This window comes from Microchirus variegatus (assembly GCF_963457635.1).
Source record: "Microchirus variegatus genome assembly, chromosome: 10".
NCBI lineage: Eukaryota > Metazoa > Chordata > Actinopteri > Pleuronectiformes > Soleidae > Microchirus > Microchirus variegatus.
The window spans coordinates 27,488,774-27,508,189 of NC_139811.1; the positions used below are offsets into that span (position 1 = coordinate 27,488,774).

At 40.0% G+C, this 19,416-nt stretch overlaps 1 protein-coding gene across 1 annotated transcript; it reads left to right on the top strand.

Annotated features, from left to right (window-relative positions):
• Positions 1-6,867: 6,867 nt before the first annotated feature.
• On the top strand, positions 6,868-18,908 carry tsen54 (TSEN54 tRNA splicing endonuclease subunit). Its single transcript, XM_083895907.1, has 11 exons — positions 6,868-7,016; positions 8,436-8,499; positions 12,764-12,847; positions 12,933-13,031; positions 13,418-13,470; positions 13,552-13,665; positions 13,981-14,434; positions 14,521-14,656; positions 15,805-15,865; positions 17,942-18,055; positions 18,630-18,908. The coding sequence occupies exons 3-11, from the start codon at positions 12,782-12,784 to the stop codon at positions 18,778-18,780; spliced, it is 1,248 nt and encodes a 415-aa protein (XP_083752033.1). The 5' UTR covers positions 6,868-7,016; positions 8,436-8,499; positions 12,764-12,781; the 3' UTR covers positions 18,781-18,908.
• Positions 18,909-19,416: the final 508 nt, after the last annotated feature.

The following is a 19,416-nucleotide window of genomic DNA, read 5'->3' on the forward strand; positions in this document are numbered from 1 at the left end:
GGGGCACAGACATTTGTGAAAATGAAGAAAATAGGAAAGTTAAACTAATGTAAAATAGTTAATATTAATCTAAATAGTGTGTTTAATGTGTTAAAAGTTGAAAAAGTATAAACGTGGAGCTCCGTGGGGAGATACTTGTGGTATTTATACTCAATATATTAAGTGTGTAAATAAAGTTTTTAGAAAAAAAAATCCCGTCGACTATTGTCACGCCAGGGTCTCCGGCAAGTAGGTCTAACTGCGGGCCGGAGGCCCCACGCCAGCCCTCCCCTTACCCATTACGGGCACTCCCCTTACACGCGGGCACGCCTCCTCAACACTGATTGGGTGAGATATCACGTCTGACGTGATGACGTTGTCGTATTTGAAGAAGGACGAGAAGCGAGAAGTTAGAAAGAGAGGAGAGCTGCAGAACTACACAAGTTCTCAAAATGACGGAAGAAAAGGTAAGAATGGATAAATACACAGTTTGACATTGAACACTGTATTTATTGTCGTTATTTATACATTATAGATTGAGTCAATTAAGTTTAGTTTGCTAACCAGTCGTGACTCGTGTCTACATGTTGTAACCGTAGCGACTGTATCAGTAAGAAAGAGAAGCGATTTTTTTTTCTAGTTTGTTTTAATGATTTCTTAAATGCCTTTACTCATACAGGTTATAACATTGACAAAGTGAGTCACATTTTCCACTAAGAAACGTTTACGATAAACTACATGCTCTTTATTTAGTTGTATCTAGTCATTTTTTAAAATCTTTAAATGACTGAAGTTGCACACAGCTTTGCTAATTTGAAAACGTGACCTCAGTTCTACAATTGTAAAGATGAAACATTTGATAATGAATAATATATTTCACGTTTAGAGATAAAAAGTTCTGTTGAATCACAGTCAACAGTTAAATTTATTTCATTTCAGTTAGCCTACATATATTTTAGGACAGGTAAAGTCTTATAGGCAAATATAATCCAGTTAATTTCTACTGGATTGTCGATGAAACATGTTCCCTATTAAAAATACAAAAGAAATGTAATTAAATATTAAATATTAAAATTATCTTACAGAGCAACATGACCTTTCCTGTTGGAGCAGGCCCTGAGCTGAGGCAATGTGACTCAGACACTTTTCAGTGTCCGATTTGCCATTTGAAGATTTGCAACATTTGCATATGACACATGCTGGCACAATTCTGATTGTGATGATGATCGTCTACAGGTGCCATCGGATGCAGATGACCATATTTACAGCAAGATGCCGTACATCTTTCCTGCAAAAGACTTGGTTAGTCTAAGCATTTCTTTCATACATCAGTAAACACACAGATGTGTTCTGTCTCATTCAAACTTATCTGTGTATCCATTTAGGGCAGTGATGTTACTATGGTCAGCTCCGATGATGCATCCACAAAGAGTCTTGTGGTACGTAAGGAAGTGCAAATAATCAGGGAAAGAAATTGTCTTACTCAAAGTACTTGAATATATACAGTGTTGCATATTTATGCATTGTATAATTTCATTTTAGGAAAGGGCCCAACAGGCAAAAAAGAAACGGCGTGAGTCCAGTTGCCTGTTAGTTCAAGCAATTACTGAGGATCAAGGCATGCTGCAACACCTTCAAGTGAGTTTGTCAAAAAGCATTTTGTTTGGGATTTATTTATTTATTGTATTTATATATGAATACCCAAACTAAAAACCTATAATATATTTATAGAAAATCATCAGCGGCAGCACAGTGTCTCCCTGGGCCAAGAAGGAGGACAGGGTCGTCATTCTTTTTGAAGAAGACGACCAAGTGGACAAGGTGATGAGCTTCTTGTCTGGAGTACTTGATTGTACAAAGACAGACAAGAAGTACGCTGCTCCAGTGGCTTTCGTCATGGATGTACTTTTGCCAGAGTTGAGATATCAGACACTGATTCAAAGACTACATATTTTATATAACTGCATATGTCTCCTTTTAACACATGATCACTGTCCAACACAATCTTAAATCTTAATCTTCATGACATAGGCAACAATATTCGCCCTGGCAGTTGTACACTCCATTTCCCTGGACAAAGCCACTGAGATGTACAAATGTGAAAATAAGTTTGACTCGAGGTAAGTCAGATAGTTTATAAAACTGTTAAACCAACTTTCACAGCAGTGTATATTCCCAAATGTATGTGAGCGTCATTAATGACTTCATTATTTTGTTGTATCATTTTGTCTTATCAGTGAGATAACGCTGCTCAGCGAACAGCTTCAGAGCCAGAGCCTGTCGGATGAAGCAAGGCTCAAACTCGAAAAGCCTCTTGGCCAGATTCCAGAGCGCTTTAGAGAGTGAGGACTTTCTTCAGCGACTGTGATTTGAGTCAAAATGTTTTCCATCCATCTGTCCATTACCTACCACTTTGTCCTCCACTGAAGGGTCACGGGGGGGTGCTGTGCCTATCTCAGCTGTCATAGGGCGATAGGCGGGGTCACACCCTGAACAGTTCACCAGTTCATCACAGGGACACATATAGAGACAAACAACCGTTCACTCACACTCACACACCTACGGCCAAATCACCTAATCCCCAAATCTGCATGTTTTTGGACTGTGGGAGGAAGCAGGAGAACCTGGAACGAATAAAAATAATATATCATTAATTTCTTGTATTCATTACATGGATTTGAAAGTTATACAACTTTTTGTGCAGAATCGAGTGTTTCAGAGCTTTTGTATGACTTCATTCGTCAAAATATCCACTGATGTCTGTGTTTGATTCAGATACCAGTGTTTCACATATCTACCTGGAAATAGGTAACAACTCCTTAATGACATAATCAGCAATAGTTTAGTTTATTGTTGATTTTGTTGAAAGCTTTGTTGAGTGATTTCGTAGTTGTACCTCATGGGAGTGTAAAAACAGAACAAGTAGACTTCTATAGTTCTAATACTTTTTATGTCAAACAGACTAATAAGACATTCAAAAAGTGTAGGCTATTAAACACAACTTTTTATAACCTACAGTTTGCTGTGATCATGGAAGTTTGCAAAAATAAATTAAATTACTCACAAACGTTACATTTTACAGAAGCTATTGCTGTCACAGTGGAAATGTTTTTTGGGGATCAATATCACGTTATAATGTGATACTGTAATATATAAACGTGATCATTATATTTTATAAACGTGATCATTATATTTAATAAACGTTATAATTATATTTTATGAATGTGATACTTTATTTTGTAAACGTGATCATTATATCAGAAACGTGATAATTATGTGTATGTGTATAATCTGCATTTATATATTTTAGCAGTTTGGCTATATTATTTAATAGTTTACAAAGTGGCTTTAATTATTCATAAATTGCATACAAAGTACACTTATGTGTTCATAAATGTCAGCGAGTATTTTATTCGTCTCTATTATTGTCGCACACCGTGGTAAAAAGTCTCTGTCAATGAGTTTGCATGGGATACGCGTGTATAAATAAAGTTTCGACAAAAGCAAACGTCATCACGTCAGAGGAGAGGTGCCTGCGTGTAAGAAAAGTGTTGAGGAGGCGTGCCCGCGTGTAAGGGGAGTGCCCGTAATGGTAAGGGGACGGATGGCGTGGTTACTCCGGCCCGGAGTTAGACCTACTTGGCTTCATAGGAATGAACGGAAGCGAAGGGGCGGTGCTCCATCCAGTTCATATTATACATCCATGAAACCAACGTAGAGGTGACTAGCGCCACCCAGTGTATAGGAATGTGTTCACTAGCTCTACATCAATACATTATCTGGAATCGATTTGACTTGACTTCATGTGCAGCATAACCAATCAGGTGTTAGAAACCCGCCCACTGAATTTGATGGCTGAGTTTGACAGATAAAATAAATTAATGATGCACTGCAACCATGGATGTATAATATGAACTGGATAGAGCACCGCCCCCTCTGCCTTGAAGACAAGTTTTACATGGTGGCCACTGTGGGTACTGCAACAGAAAACCCCAAAAAAGATCAAAAGCAATTTTCCCATTGACCGCAATAGTAAAAGAGACGCCTGTAAAAGTGTCCACAGGACACCTCGAGACATGGACACGGGCCTTTATAGATCTTTATATGGTAGTGACACTACTGCACATGCTCTATGGGCCCCATAACCTGGAAATAAACTCGGAAGTCAAAAACTTTTTTGGCATATGCGCTAGGTGAGCAGCTTCATTGGAATGAACGGAAGCGAAGGGGCGGAGCTCTATCCAGTTCGTATAATACATCCATGACTGCAACACGGACCATGAAATAATTAATTAAATAGTGAAATAAATATATATATTTTTTACATATAATGAATTGGTATTTTAATTAATCAATGACACATTTAACAACACATTTAATGAATTAATGACACATTTAATGAATTAATGACACATTTATTTATTTATTTAATTTTGGAACTTTCTGAACATGAAACTATCAATGAAATAGTGAAATTATTATATATGTTATTGCATAAAATAAATTGGTATTTTGACACATTTAATTAATTAATTCATTAATTAATTACACATTTAATTTCACATTTATTCTGCCATAGGCTTAGACTGCTGGGGGAATTTCCCATCATGCACTTAGAATGAGCATTCAGACTTCGCACGAGCCGCACTTTCTCGTTCGTCCTCGATTTTTTCATCCCTCACCACTTACCCGATGTCCCCCCATGAGATGTAGCACATAAATCCACATGTAGCACATCTCTAACTGATGTTTAATCTCTTACAGTTCTGCTGACACCAGTGAACGACATGAGGTCAGGACAGGAAAGAGGACTCCGTCATTTTCAAGTCTCTGACCACAACAGTCTTCACTACAGACTGTGACAAACCCAGTGATCCAGATGATCCTGGCATTTAAAGACTTTTTCACTTTTTATTCTTGTCATTGTGTATTGTATGTTTTTGGTAACATCTACTGCACGTCTGTCCGTCCAGGGAGTGGCTCCCTCACCTGTGGTTCTCCCTAAGGTTTCTACCCTTTTTACTGTTATAAGGGTTTTTTCCCTGGTAGTTTTTCCTTACCCTGGTCGAAGGTCTAAGGACAGAGGATGTTAACAACCCTGTGAAGTCCCGTGAGACAAACTATGTTTTGTAAACTGTGGGCTATACAAATAAAGATTGATTGATTGATTGATTGATTGATTGAATTAATTCACACATTTAATTTTGGCACTTTTCATCCTCCATACTCAGCCAGCAGTCACCACAAATGGAAACCAATAGTTATTCCACTGCCCACTTCATTTACCCCCTGTCATTATCTAAACATTTGTGATTATTGATTACAATCCAATCAATTTTATATTTATACACACCATATAAATATAAAAACACATCAAAGATTAACATGATGTTGCTTTATTGAATAAGGATAAATCCAAGCTCCTTTCAAAACTGAACTCTGTCTCTACAAGACAGAAAGCACAAATTCAAAGGATATTATAGAACACATTCAAAGGTCTGTATATAATACACCCTACATGTCTGCACATTGAAATGAATGTAGAACAAATCCATATAGGGTTTTCACGTACGTCACATTCGGGGCAGTAACCCGGATGCGTGGACATATTGGAGGTACTCTAGATACTCTAAACTGATGGATAAATGTCCGAAACCACAGACAAGGTGCCCAAAACGCGTTATAGATGCAAAGGCATACAGGGAAGGACTTGGTCCGCAAGAAAGGTCAGTTCAAAATGTTTAGAAATAAATTAGAAAATATTATAAAAAAATATATTATTAATATTAGAAAAGAAGGTAACGCGTCAACAACAAATCTATCTATTACACCAAATATCTAAAGACGGAGCCGTCTGAGCCAGCGGATCATTTCAACAGGGCAGGCCGAAAAAACGCTGCTCTGTGCTGGACACTGCGCCCACGGAGCGTCCACAGAGGCGGAACTGATCATCTCCGACAAAATCGCTGCCAAACTATAAATACATCACATATTAATACACAGACCACATTTTTGAATTACGTTTACGTTTTCTCTGCTTTGAATTCACATTAATTTTTTCCAATTCAATCATTCAAGTTTAGCAGTTCAAATATAAATGACTTAAATTCAGTTTCTGGTTGCACATATTTCAGTCCATAGAATTAATTGTATTTCCACGCTACTTATGCATTCAGGCGGTCGGCAATGCTTTCCCACGCTTTTTGTCATTGGATAATTATCTTGGCCGTGTTTCCTTTCTTTTGGAATTGGTGTTTCACCTGCTCGTAAGCCTCCATGAGGATTTCGGCCTCCGAGGAGGAAAAGAACACCGCTCTAGTTGTCATGGTGAATCTGAGAATCTGCGATTGACAGCGAGGACTATTTGAGGAAGTCGCGTACGCACTGATCCAGGATTGGTTTCACCTGGCTTGATGAATCATGGATTCATCTGCTCATCCTGGCTTGGTCTTTCGTTGAATCCTACTTTTGTGCAACGGGCCTCTGGTTACATTTTATTTTATTGTTCACCCCCTCTGCTGGCAGCGAGTGTACCTACATTTATCTTTTAACTTGGCGGGCTTTAGGACCCAGAGGGGACGTCACGTCATGGAGGGACGGGGCTACACTAGCAGCAAACATGGCGGAGCAAAACAGCACGGACTGCGCGGAAAGCCGGTACAGCGAAATGTTAAGGTGCGTTGTCGCCTGAAACAACGTAAATGTATGTTAAATCAAACGTTGTTTCACTCCGCGGCTCCCCACTCTCAGCTGTATGAGTGATGGAGTAGACACATACGTGGAAAAGTCGATTTTAAAGTTTTAGCATTATCATCACGGGGGGCTGGAATAAAGTCACGTTTAATCTTTGTCACGTTTTTATTTTTTTTTAATTCCAGTCCATCTGAGTTGTTTGCCGCTCGGTCCAGGTGTCACAAGATCCCAGTGAGGGGACAGAAGGACTTCTTTTCCAACGATTCAAACGAACAGCGACAGCGACTCGAGCAGAGTCTGAGTGAACACTGGAGCCTCACATCAGAGGAGAGAGTGGAGAGGCTGTGAGTGAACGTCATGTCAGTGGGTTTAAGGCTACTCAAACAGTGCTCTTATATACTGACTGTGAAATATTAAAGGGACAGCTCAGAGTTTAGCAGTGAAAACGGCTGGCATCTAGAACATAAAGAAACACTGGCGATTAGGCTCCTCACATGCTGAACTTAATGAAATGTACATAGTATTTTAAGAATATATCCATGCTCATGATCTCATTGTAGGACAGCCTCTTCCAACAGGAACATTCTAAGCCACTTGCTCTCCCCACACCAAAGTCCATAGAGAAAATCAATGATTTCACAGCATGGTACATTGGATTTGTTGATCCGCTGGTGCCTTCATCAGTAATTTGAAATGTGGTATTTTATGACTTCAGTGTTTGAAATCTTTCTTTCAGATTAACCAAAGGGACACAAATTTACCAAACAAGGCAGCAGTTGACCAGCAGCTCCCTTGAAGCCCAATTTATACTCCTGCTTAAAGTGCTCTACGTAGGTTACACAGAACCCTCAGAACCCGTCGACGGAGAGCCTGTCGGAGAGCCTCTGCGTCGTATCCGACTGCACAAAATATTTTTTAAAGCCCAATTTATACTCCTGTGTAAAGTGCTCTACGTCGACGGAGAGCCTCTGCATCGTCCGACTGCACAAAATATTTTTTAAGTGTCACTCCATCAAGGGACAACGGAGACGGCAAGGGCTGTGATTGGTCCTCAGGACAGAATGAATAGGTGATATCTTAATACACACAGCATGTTTAGACTAAATGGCAAATTTCTCGCCTCAAATTATCTTAAAACTGCGTTCCGTCACAGAAAAGTGAGAAACGGCCACTGTTTCAACAACAACAGTCTTAAAACGCAGTTTTAAGATAATTTGAGGCGAGAAATTGGCCATTCAGAGTCTAAACATGTGCTGTGTGTGTTAAGATATGACGTATTTATAGTTTGGCAGCGACGTTGTCGGCGGTGATCAGCTCCGCCTCTGTGGACGCTTGGTGCGCACTGTGAGCTGGCACAGAGCAGCTTCGCTCGGCCTGTCCTGAGGACCAATCGCAGCTCTTACCGTCTCCGTTGTCCCTTGACGGAGTGACGGACACTTAAAAAATATTTCATGCGTAACTTTCGCAGTGCACGGGAGTATAATTTGGGCTTAATGTGGCCCTTATACTTCACAGAAAGCACAGTGTTTCATTCATGTACCATTGAATTAAGCCACAAGCATGGCTTTGTCAAATCTGCACTGTACACAGTTGAGGAAAAAGCCCCAATAGTTACAATAGTAACAGCAGAGTCAGGTTGGGACATTACATTACCTTACATGTCATTTAGCTTTTATCCAAAGCCACCTACATTGATCAATTCACACATCTGAGAAAGGCTGCTATGGACCTATGGTGTGTGTTCTTATTGTATTTTCCTGCAGAGGAAACCTGGTAAAGGCTACATGGATCCCAAGTGACCAAGTTGTGGAGCTTCAGTCTCCAGCTGTGAGTACCCTCTCTGTTCAGAAAAATGTATGTTGCCTTCACATACAAACACTGATGCTGAAGCACAACAGTGGTAAATTTTGTTGTGATAAAGAGGGACATTTTTGAAATTTCTTCCTCACGACTAATTTTTCTTAAACTAATGGGTACACTAGACTACCCATTAGGGCTGCAATGATTACTCGATTAATACATAACATAATACATGAGTTAATCAACATCTTTAATAATTAACAATTTTGATAATTAACCTCTTCTTCCCTGACCCTCTTTTTGGAGTCCCTGCTCGAAAATGACAAACATGCCCAAACTAAAAAGAGTAAATCTCTGCAGTTACAAGCTCTATGTTGATTATCTTGTTATCAAAATAAAGATAAGACTTGTGAGATTCCACCAGAGCTGTAAGTTTCACTGTAGATGTGTCGGAGTAAATGCACATTGAATACAGGATCAATGAAGGATTTTTTTTCTCTCGCCTAAAAAAATATATAGCATTTTAAAGCAAATATCACCTTTAAAATATGCAGTAGGAGCTTAAAAACACATGGAGGTCATGTAACAACATGTGGACATGAGCTGTGCAAAGTCTGATGCTGCTGAAGTGAAGCACAGTAAAATAGGGCTGGCTTTGAGGTTTCTTAGGTACCAAATTATTAAAACCCATTTAATTTTATCTACATGTCACTATTTGTCTAAAAATAACAACAAACAACATTTCTGGATGTATTTCTTGAAAGTGAGTTGTTGTTTTGCTCTTATTTTGAAAGTATGTCAATTGTCGATCTCTCCTCACGGAAACCATACTGGCTGTCTTAGAGAAGCCGGTGTCTGTCAAGATGTTTACGGATGTGGTCGCTGGTAATACGTTCCATGACTTTAGATATTATCGGCAGCAATGATATGGGTCTATAGTAGGAAGTAGGATCTCTCTTGTTTCCCTTGGTACAGCTATCACATGAGCAGCATTCTTTAAGTACTTTTGCCGATATTCTATCCGGACCATTGGCCTTGGAGGTGTCCAAATTCTGAAGTTTCTGGAGAACTGTTTTGGGCCAGAACTTCAGAGAGGAAAGGACTTCACTGGTTTTGGGTGACAAGTTTGGAGGAGCTTTGCCATTGTCTTTGAGAGCATTTGCAGAGAAAGTCTTGACCATCGCTGACTAGTTGAGGGACAGAGGACATTTTATGAGGGGCTGTGTATGCCATAATTCCTTTTTTTTTTACCTCACACACACAATTTTACCTCACACATTCACAATTTTACCTCACACATACACAATTTTACCTCACATTCACAATTTTACCTCTCACATACAATTGTTTCACCTCTCATATGTAATGTGTAAAAAATGTAATGTGAGAGGTAAAAACATGTAATGTGAGAGGAAGGCCCTCCGGTCATGTGACGAAAAGCAGGAATTGTGAACAGGTAGCGCATCATGGCGGCTGGTAGAGAACGAGAGCGCCTCGGCCAAGCTGCCGCTTTATTGAATTGTTTGCTCTCTTCTTATTATTTGATACATTCTGAATGGCTTCTGGTGAAGAAAGCAGACTGTTCAATAAAGCGGCAGCTTGGCCGAGGCGCTCTCATTCTCTCCCAGCCGCATTGATGCGCTACCTGTTCACAGTTCCTGCTTTTTGTCACATGACCAGAAGGCCTTCCTCTCACATTACAAGTTTTTACCTCTCACATTACATGTTTTTGCACATTACATGTGAGAGGTAAAATTGTGTATGTGAGAGGTAAAATTGTGTGTGTGTGAGGTAAAATTGTGTGTGTGAGGTAAAATTGTGTATGTGAGAGGTAAAAAAAAAATTATGGCCTACACGGCCCCTCATAACATTTTGCTGCTGATTTTACAACACGCTGACACTCTGCCTTATACTTGATATACAAATCCCAGGAGTCCTTGGTTCGGTTGTTTTGCCACCTTTTGAATGCATTTTGTTTCCTTTGGATTGCTAATTTGCAACCGATGTTTGGTTGTCTTGGAGGGGATGAACCTATCCATGGCATTGCTGATCTAATCTCTCACAGAGGTTCTGTGTTTGCCGGGTTTACTCTGTGTTTGAAGTTTGCTCCAGAGGTTACCACACAATGGTTGTAGGATCCAAGAGGTGCACTGACAGTGACAACATGGTTATCTGGAGAAGTAGAGAGAAAAAGATCCAGTTTGGAGCAGTTTCCGTCCGTGCCAAGCCTAGTAGGCTTATCAACGATTTGGTGGTGGTTGATCAGAATGGCAAATTCATATGCACATTCTCCATGTGCTTAAGTTTTTTTTGCTGCCAAACCAGTCTTCATGATGGTCCCAAAAACAATGATTTTAAATCTCTTGGGCTGGGCGATATGGCCTAAAAATACAATCCACGATCTATTTATAAAATAAAATTGATTTTCAATTTAAATTGGTTTATTTAACGACTAAAGACAACATAATTATTCATATGATGTATTATGTGTAAATGTATGACTGTAGCGCAGACTCTGTGTCTGTGTCACAGTCTCTGGACTAAAATACAGTGACATCGTGATGCCAGTTGCAGACCAGACTACTGTATTAAATATTGAGATTTTAGACATTTCCCTGGTAATTGTCGGAATAATTTCTGAGACAATTTATCGTCCAGCAAAATTTGTTATCGTGACAGGCCTACTTCTGTCATTGTATTCATCATTTTTATTGTTTGGTCATTAGGGCTGTAACGATATGCGTATCGAAATCAAAATCGCGACACTCAGAGCCACGAACCTGTGTCGCGATGTGAGAAGGCAGAATCGTGACACGCCCTTTCTAACTCCCAGTTATTTTTCCAGTCAGCCACATGATATGAGCTGTTAGTGCTACCAAACTTATTTTTATTAGGGGTGTCAAATGATCGCGTTAATTGTGATTTATTAATTACAGTCATTAACGCGCTGTGTTTTTTAATCGCGTTAACCTCTTCTTTACTGATGTCCCCGCTACAGGGGCAGCGTCAGATGCAGCAACAAAAGCATAAAACAGCATAAAACCATATCTAACTTTAACAAACACAGACATGCTGCATACCCACAGAAAGGTCAGAAACTCAGCTAAAAGCTCATATAAACCATTCTTATGTTCACCAAACGCAGTTAAAACACCGATGGATCAAACCTGCAGGAGCTGAAAAACCTGTTCCAGCTCACACATTGAAAAGCATTTGTATCACTCTACGAACACGATTCACGGATCCAGCCCCAAAATAAGAGCAACAACTGATTTTCAAGAAATACAAGCGGAAATGTTGTCTTACCTTTGCTGTTTTTCAAAACAAGTTATTTCCACTGGAACAAAACTGCTTCTAATGAAGAACTACACTTCCCAGCATGCTTTGGGGAACAATCCCAGTCTGATTGATCATTTACTTTGTATTTTTCAACAGTATTATTTTGTTACAGAAAAGAGAGAAATATTTAGTTTTTTATTTATTTATGTTCAAATCTGTTCACAGTGTTCCAAAATATTGTTATTAAATGTTACATTAAGTTGCTATATAAGTAAATGTTTAAATTAAATGTTTTTTGTGGAATGTATCGAATCGTGGGTCAAAAATCGTTATACGAATCGAATCGTGAGTTTGTGAATCGTTACAGCCCTATTGGTCATATAAAAAACCTCCTGGCAGGTGCTTTGCTTTTGCCCACTTTTATTTTGCACACGGGAGAACACTCACCTCCACTGCAACAACTCCATCCTCGGGGAAGCACTTGCTGGCAAATGATCGCTTTTCCACTGCTGGAGACTCAGTGACGCTGATGTAATTTCCTATGTCTCATTTGCATTTAAAGAAACAGGAACTCAAAACTGACAATTCTGAACAGGGCTGTTTTGGCAGGGTGATTGCACTGCTATGGTGCTTCATCCTTATGGTATTTTGACCAAATCATGTCACAGACATGTTCATTAAGACACCAGGGAACTAGGTTAACTTGGAGAAATAGGATCTTATGAGTCCTTTAATTTACCGGTTTCTGGTAGGGGAGTTATCACTCACAATAACATGGCATCTGCGTCAAAGTCTGTTTCTGTTCATCCACATTAAAACAAAACCTCAGGAATGTTCACAATACAACACCACATTTCTGAAACCATGGCAGTAGTGAATAAAGACGTGTTTAAAATAAAACTAATAAATATAAAAAATAAAACTAATAAAACTATTTATGGTTTCTGCCACTACGTGTTTTTTTTAATCTATAGTAGTAGTTATCATTTATAATGATATATTTTTCACACAGGGAAAGTTTTGGCAGACGATGGGTTATTCTGTAAATGGCAAACAGTATCTCCTCCCTGAAGAGGCTCTGTACCTGATGGAGTCTGTGAGTGGAACACAAAACTCTATTTAAATAACAATCTTTCTGCAGTAACTGCAAGTTTCTGATCTGTGTGTCATTCTATGAACAGGGAAACCTGCAGGTGTTCTATCAGGACTTGCCGCTCTCTATTCAGGACTGTTATGAGAGATTTCTGTGCTCAAACACTGTGAGCCTCCTTCAGTATCAGGTACAAGTTTTATGGAACAATCGCAACACAGTGTTAGATTTTTTTTGCATAATGAAATCTTATACGTCAATGCAACAACACTTTCGAGTCATTTGAGTTTTAATATTTGAACTCGAGTTGAAATTGGTGTGACATAATGTATGTTGTGATCAGAAACAGTAGACAGTTGCTGTATATGTGCACCTGAGAAAGCAAGAGGGTGCATGGATGAAAAACGAGAGAGCGTTTCAGAAAGGAAGTTGTACAGCTGAGTAGTCGCTGGTTGTGTGTAGAATATCATCCAGGATAAAAAAAATCATATTGTAATCCATGTGAAAGTACCATAAAGTCATGGCAGTGGAGTGTGACACTGTACTCTGGTCTCATGACTTTCTCTCCTCACAAAGGTGTTCGGGCATTTGAAGAGGCTTGGCTACGTGGTGCACAGGTTTGATCCCAGGTAATGGGAAATGTAACATAGTAAAACTTCTTCTGTGAGTTGTGGGGATATTTTTGGATTATATTTTGTGGCCTCTCACAGCTCTCAGCCATCGACGTACATGAAGCAGCTGAACCTGCCTCAGTCACAGGACAGAGTGGGTAGACAGCTTAAGAGGAAACGCAGTGTCAGCCCCTCCCCTATGCCAACATCCAGGTACATCCAGCATCCTGTGTTTGTTAAATCCTTAGGATGGGGCAGTATTTACACTAATGATGAGCAGACTTAATATTCTGTATCACTACTTGGGCTGAATTGATCAAATTTGCTGAATTGTGTATTGGAAATAGAAGCTCAATATAAGCACACGGGATAACCAGAAATATGGGAACATGACTGTGTTTTGGACTGAAACATGTAATGGTAGACAATTTGTACAAAAATACAACAAAATACAGTCAGGCTTTTCTGGACAGTCTCTGGAGAATGTTTGTTCTCTGTCTGAAAGCAGCTTTTGTGTTCTTGCCACAGTTGTACTGAAAAACAAGACTCCACCACGAAGATGATGGAAGTGGACACGGATGAGGAGAATGGAAAACCTCCTGAGTCTCACTTGACAACCTCTCCAGAGACTCTGGAGGTCCAGTCTTCCACCACAAATACAACAGATGAAGATGGGGGCCAGACCTGGTGGGTGGCAGATATTCTCGAGTACAAAGAATCAAATCACAGCACCACCTCTACCTCCTCACGCTGGGACTTTAGCTCCATCCTGTTCCCTGACCTGGGCTTGAGGCAGTCTCTGTCAGATAGCCTAACATCTCCAGACCCCTCACTGTTGCCGGGGGGTTTAGCTGTGGGAGTCTGTGACGTTGCCACCTGGAGGCAGAGAATAAACCTGCGGAAGGTGGTGTTGTCCTCAAAGGAGCAGGGGAGGGAAGATGACAAATGTAGGCGGCAGAGGGACATCAACAAAGACAGAGAGGTTTTTAGCAGCCGTTTCATAAGCAATTCAACATAACTGAAAGAGTCTTTTCTAGGAAATGACAGTGTTGACATCCTTCCTTCCAGGTTCAGAAGTGCAGAAACTGGAAGGAGTATCAGGAGCTCATGGCGCGGCGGCAGAGTAGATGTGAAGGTCGACCAGCACACTTGTGGAACAGAGAAGTCACTCCTTTACATGACCCGGGACAACCACTACCCACCAGTGAGACCACATGCAATTGATTTAACTTAAAAGTCCACTATTCAATATCCTTCCTCCAAGATATCAAGACACAAACCATAATAACTTTGTAGATATACAGTCGTGAATTGGTGTGATGTCACACTCCATCTGTATGAGTTGTTTTCAAGCCTCTATTTGGTAGCCAGTAGGGATGCAACGGTACAGACTAGCAAAGGCAATATTGTATTGTAAAAATAATTAAAAGCAGATATAATCAATCGACAACATTTATTTAAACAATATTGCACTATCAGATCAAATTAAAAAGCAAACATAAAACCACACAAATTAAAAAATAAATTAAGTTTAGTGCTATCCAAGATAAATAACATTTTAACCCACTCACAGAAACTACAACTACAAACACACCATGCTGCTCCAAGTGAAAGAGACGGGTGTTGACGCTTGCGCTGGGTGGCGCTGTAGAGCGAGTGTCTGTCCAATATCCAACTTCAAACCAACTTCACTGCTGCATAACGGATGCTTGCACACCGTGGTTTGTTTGACTTAATTTTCTCGTTCTCATCGCAGTCTACGCTGAATCCTAAATGATCTCACACAGCGGACTTATACGAAGCCGAAGAGGGGGAGGAAACTGCAGCGATTAGGAAATTAGTGTTCAGAGGGTTTTTAATCCCTGAATCCCTGAGTTCCCAGCAGGAAACTCTGGCGTTTATGTTTAATTAGGACTATATGTTTAATTACCAGGTAATATGTCAGGCAACTTGTCTCTTCACTTTCCATATTTATAAAAAAATGAATATGGTAGACAGCTGTTGTGTTCCTAAATTACTAAATAAGCCCTAAACCGAGTACAGAAGATTGAGCTACAGGAATCATCAGACAATGGATTCAGCTTGTGTAGTGTAGGGAAAGTTTAAGATGATGGATCACTGCAGGTCTGGAATAATTTGCGATGGAAAGTTTTGGAGGCTCTAAAGTCATTGATTAACACGCCATACATTGATTAACAAACCTGTTTTCATTGGCTAGAATAGGCATGATAGCTTACTGGCATTTACCTGACACTGTTGCCTATTCAACCTTAAAAGCACATTCACAGTCTAATTTAGAATAGCACCCTGTAACTGATTTTTTTTTTTCTCTCCCATTTTCTCTTATTCCAGGGGACCTGTTGGAAAAAATCAGTGTGATTAAGTCGACAAATTTACTCGATGGTGTGTCCAGGTATTTATGTATTTATTTTCTTGAGGTTACATTGCAAACTGGTTTAAAAAAAAAAAAAAAAAAAAAAAAGTACTGATATCAGGCAAAAGAAAAGAATAAACAATAATTTTAGTATTAGTAACATTACATTTACATTTAATTGCTTTCTATTGCTCATGTTGAGTTGAAGTGTTCAAGTGTCATTGCTCAGCTAAATTTACATAGTGTTTCTTGAATTTATTCTCAGGGATTCTGCTTTTTTTGGGACCAGGTTAAATGTTGTCCATGGCACTAAAAAAAGATTCCTTGTTGACAATGTTTGTGTATGGTGGGAAACCTGATTCTTGGACACCAACGAAACTGAGGCAACATTAAATCTGACACGACATCCATTCATCATCTACCGATTTATCCGATAGGCAGGGTACACACTAGACAGTTCGTCAGTCCATCACATATGGAGATACATTTGTGTCTTTATTATTCACTCACTCAAAATAGATTTGCAAGGAAAAAAGAGATTTGAGAGCAAAAAGTTAATTTGCGAGCAAAAAAAAAGATTTGCAAGCTTGCAACTTCAAAAGTTGTACACGCAACATAAAGTTTTGTTCGCAACTCTAACTGCACTTAATGGGCGGGGCCTACACTGATGGATGAGAGAAGAATTTCTATTGGTTGCCTATGAACTGGCTCCTGGATTGTGCCAAAGAGAAAAAAGATAAATATCCACTACCATAACCCATTTACGGTAATGTTATTTGTTTTATGGTATGAAAAAATGGGTTGGTGTACAGGTGCTGCGCTTTGTCTCCGCTGTATGTTTCCTGCATTGAAGCAGCGTTTTGATGAGGGGATGTTCGCCTGTCACTCTGTCTTGTCACTCGCCAGCCGCAGCAGCAAATGTGTCTGTTCATTCATTCATTCATTCATTCATTCATTCATGTGCCTGTCACACTGAGAGGTAGTCATCTTATATTTATGACGCTGCAAAAATGGGACATCTGCCGTGCTATACGGGACACATCGATGAGGAGCTGCGAGAGTGCCATGAAAGGCTTGTCAGAGGGAGAGGAGGAAGCGATCTAGCCTCAACACAGCCTCGGACCGTAGGAAGTTGGTGGTCTTGTGTCGCACAGTGAACCAAAGATAACCTAAAATAAAACTCGAGCTGTGTCATAAATTTAGGATATTGCTATTATATTAAGTGCATTTGGAGTTGTGAGCAAAACTTTTCAAGTCACAAGCAAGTTATTTGAATTCACGAGCAAAACTTTTGACCTTGCAACCCATCTTCTTTTTCTCAAATATATTTCTTTTTTCCTTGCAAATCTATTTTATGTGAGTGAATAATAAAGACACAGATGTATCTCCATGATCTCGACTAGGCGCGGTTGAGGTTGGTTTTCCACTACAAAGTACCTACGCAATGAAGTACCTAAGCAATGTAGTACCTACGCAATGTAGTATCTACGCAATGTAGTACCTACGGAGCAGCTGTTCTTCGTTTTACACGCGACACAAACACACAAATGAGCGACTTGTAAAGCAGTGGTTTTCAGTGTAACTGAATCATTAGAATCGGTTAATTAAAAATATTAGTTCAGCACTTCCTCCATGACCAGAGCACAGACTCCCCCTGACACAGTCACTGGACTGAAATACAATGGCAAGGTCTGTGATGCTGCTCGTAATCAGCAGTGCTGTCACTAAATACACCACACTCCTCTGTTAAATATTGAGATTTTAGACATTTCCCTGGTAACTGTTGGAGATTAACCCACATTTTTAGGATTGTTGCGTCTTTTTAACTGATCTACAGCATTGTTCGGCTTGGGTTCTTGTGTCGGACATCTCTTCCTATGACGGCACTCTGACCAATCAGCTTGCTTGGAGCCTCACCGGAGCAGGCACTAAAAAAATACTTGTGGAAACACACCAACTGCCCACTCTCTTGATTAAATTTTGCAGCATGTAAATATAGCATTTAATTGCAAGTTTTTTAAACCCACAAAGGCTGTGAGACAAAGCTGAGCGGCTGGCTGCCTTCTGGGGGACGCATTGTCCAGAATTTGACAAGCTTTTGCTTTGTTCGCTCAGGTTTAAAGAGTCGGATGAGTGGAGGATTTGTTTCAGTGTTTACCAACCAGATTCGGTGGCTGAATTCAAGAAGAGCAACCCGGGGAAACCTTACTCCCACATGTGTGTGTGCAGGTAAGTAATGGAACAATCAGACAATCAGAGAGCCTGTTGACTCGGCATCAGTTTACAGAAAACAAGTGATACACGACTCATCAGAGATAAATGGTTATTTTGCCTCTTTTACTGTAATATAAATCAGTAATTACATCAGTTACCTGAAATTGACTGCTCGTCTGTAAAAAAAGAAAATCTGTTAATTTCCCCTGGACCAATAAAATGGTCAGTTGGTCAGCTTTTCTCATTGTTAAAGGGATACTTCAGTTCGGTCTTTTTTTACATGAAGTACATGAAGACTGTACTATGCTGCCAAACAAAAATGTTGACTTAATCACACCATGGGAAAGCCCTTTCTGACTGGAAAGTGACATTTCTCATGACTTTGTAAATTGCAACACAACTACACTCAACTGGCAAATCCACGTATTTACCCATCCATTGCGAAACAAGAGAAAGTTGCTATATGCAAATCATTTACTCAAGTTGAAATATTTGTACTCTGCTTTGCGTCAACTTGTCACACAAAACAATGTTTGTCTGCTCTGGTGAGAAGCCACGCTAATGTGTGTCTCTCCCTGCTGTGTTTCAGTTTCGATGGCACTGTGCCTGACCTGCGAGCCGTCAAGCTGCTGGCGTCCCAGAGTGGAGACGTCCCCGTAGTCTTCGCTGTGGTCGACTATGGCGACATCTCCTTTTACACCTTCAAAGACTTCCAGCTGCCACTGGATGTGTATCCCTGAGATGCAACATTTACACAGAGGACTTGAATCTGCATAGGAGATAAATCTGCACCTGTTGTTGACATGTCTGTTTTTCCAGTTTGTCGTGTCATGTTTATAACTTCCATCGAAAATTATGACATTTGGAAACAATATATGTCTTTTGTTGCTATTTGTTGTTTTCCTCCTTTGAAGGCAGCTTTTGGCCAAGACGAAAGGAATTGGGAATTGGAAGGTTGCTGTTTTAATCCTGGGCCCCTGAGCAAGGCACCCAATCTTCCATTGTTCCCCAGGTGCAGTTAAGTGCTGCCCACTGGTCCTGCGTCCAGCTTGTGTGTGTGTGTTCACTACTGGTGTGTAATAAAGATGGGTTAAATGCAGAGGACAAATACATTATCACCAATTGATGTGTGAGCAAAAGTGACTAATTCTATCTACTGAAACTGGATCAGTCGACAGTCTCGAGTGAGTTGAGCTGATTCTAGATTTTAAGCCCTGCAGCTGTTCATGTCCTTTGTTTCCAATTTTAAATAAAAAACCTTCAATTGCATACCTGTTTTTTTGTTTGTGGTTTGGTCACTCGCACCCCCTCCTTCATCTGCAGGTCAACTGTGAAACCAAACTGCGCACCTGTTTTTCATTATTTGTCAGTGGACA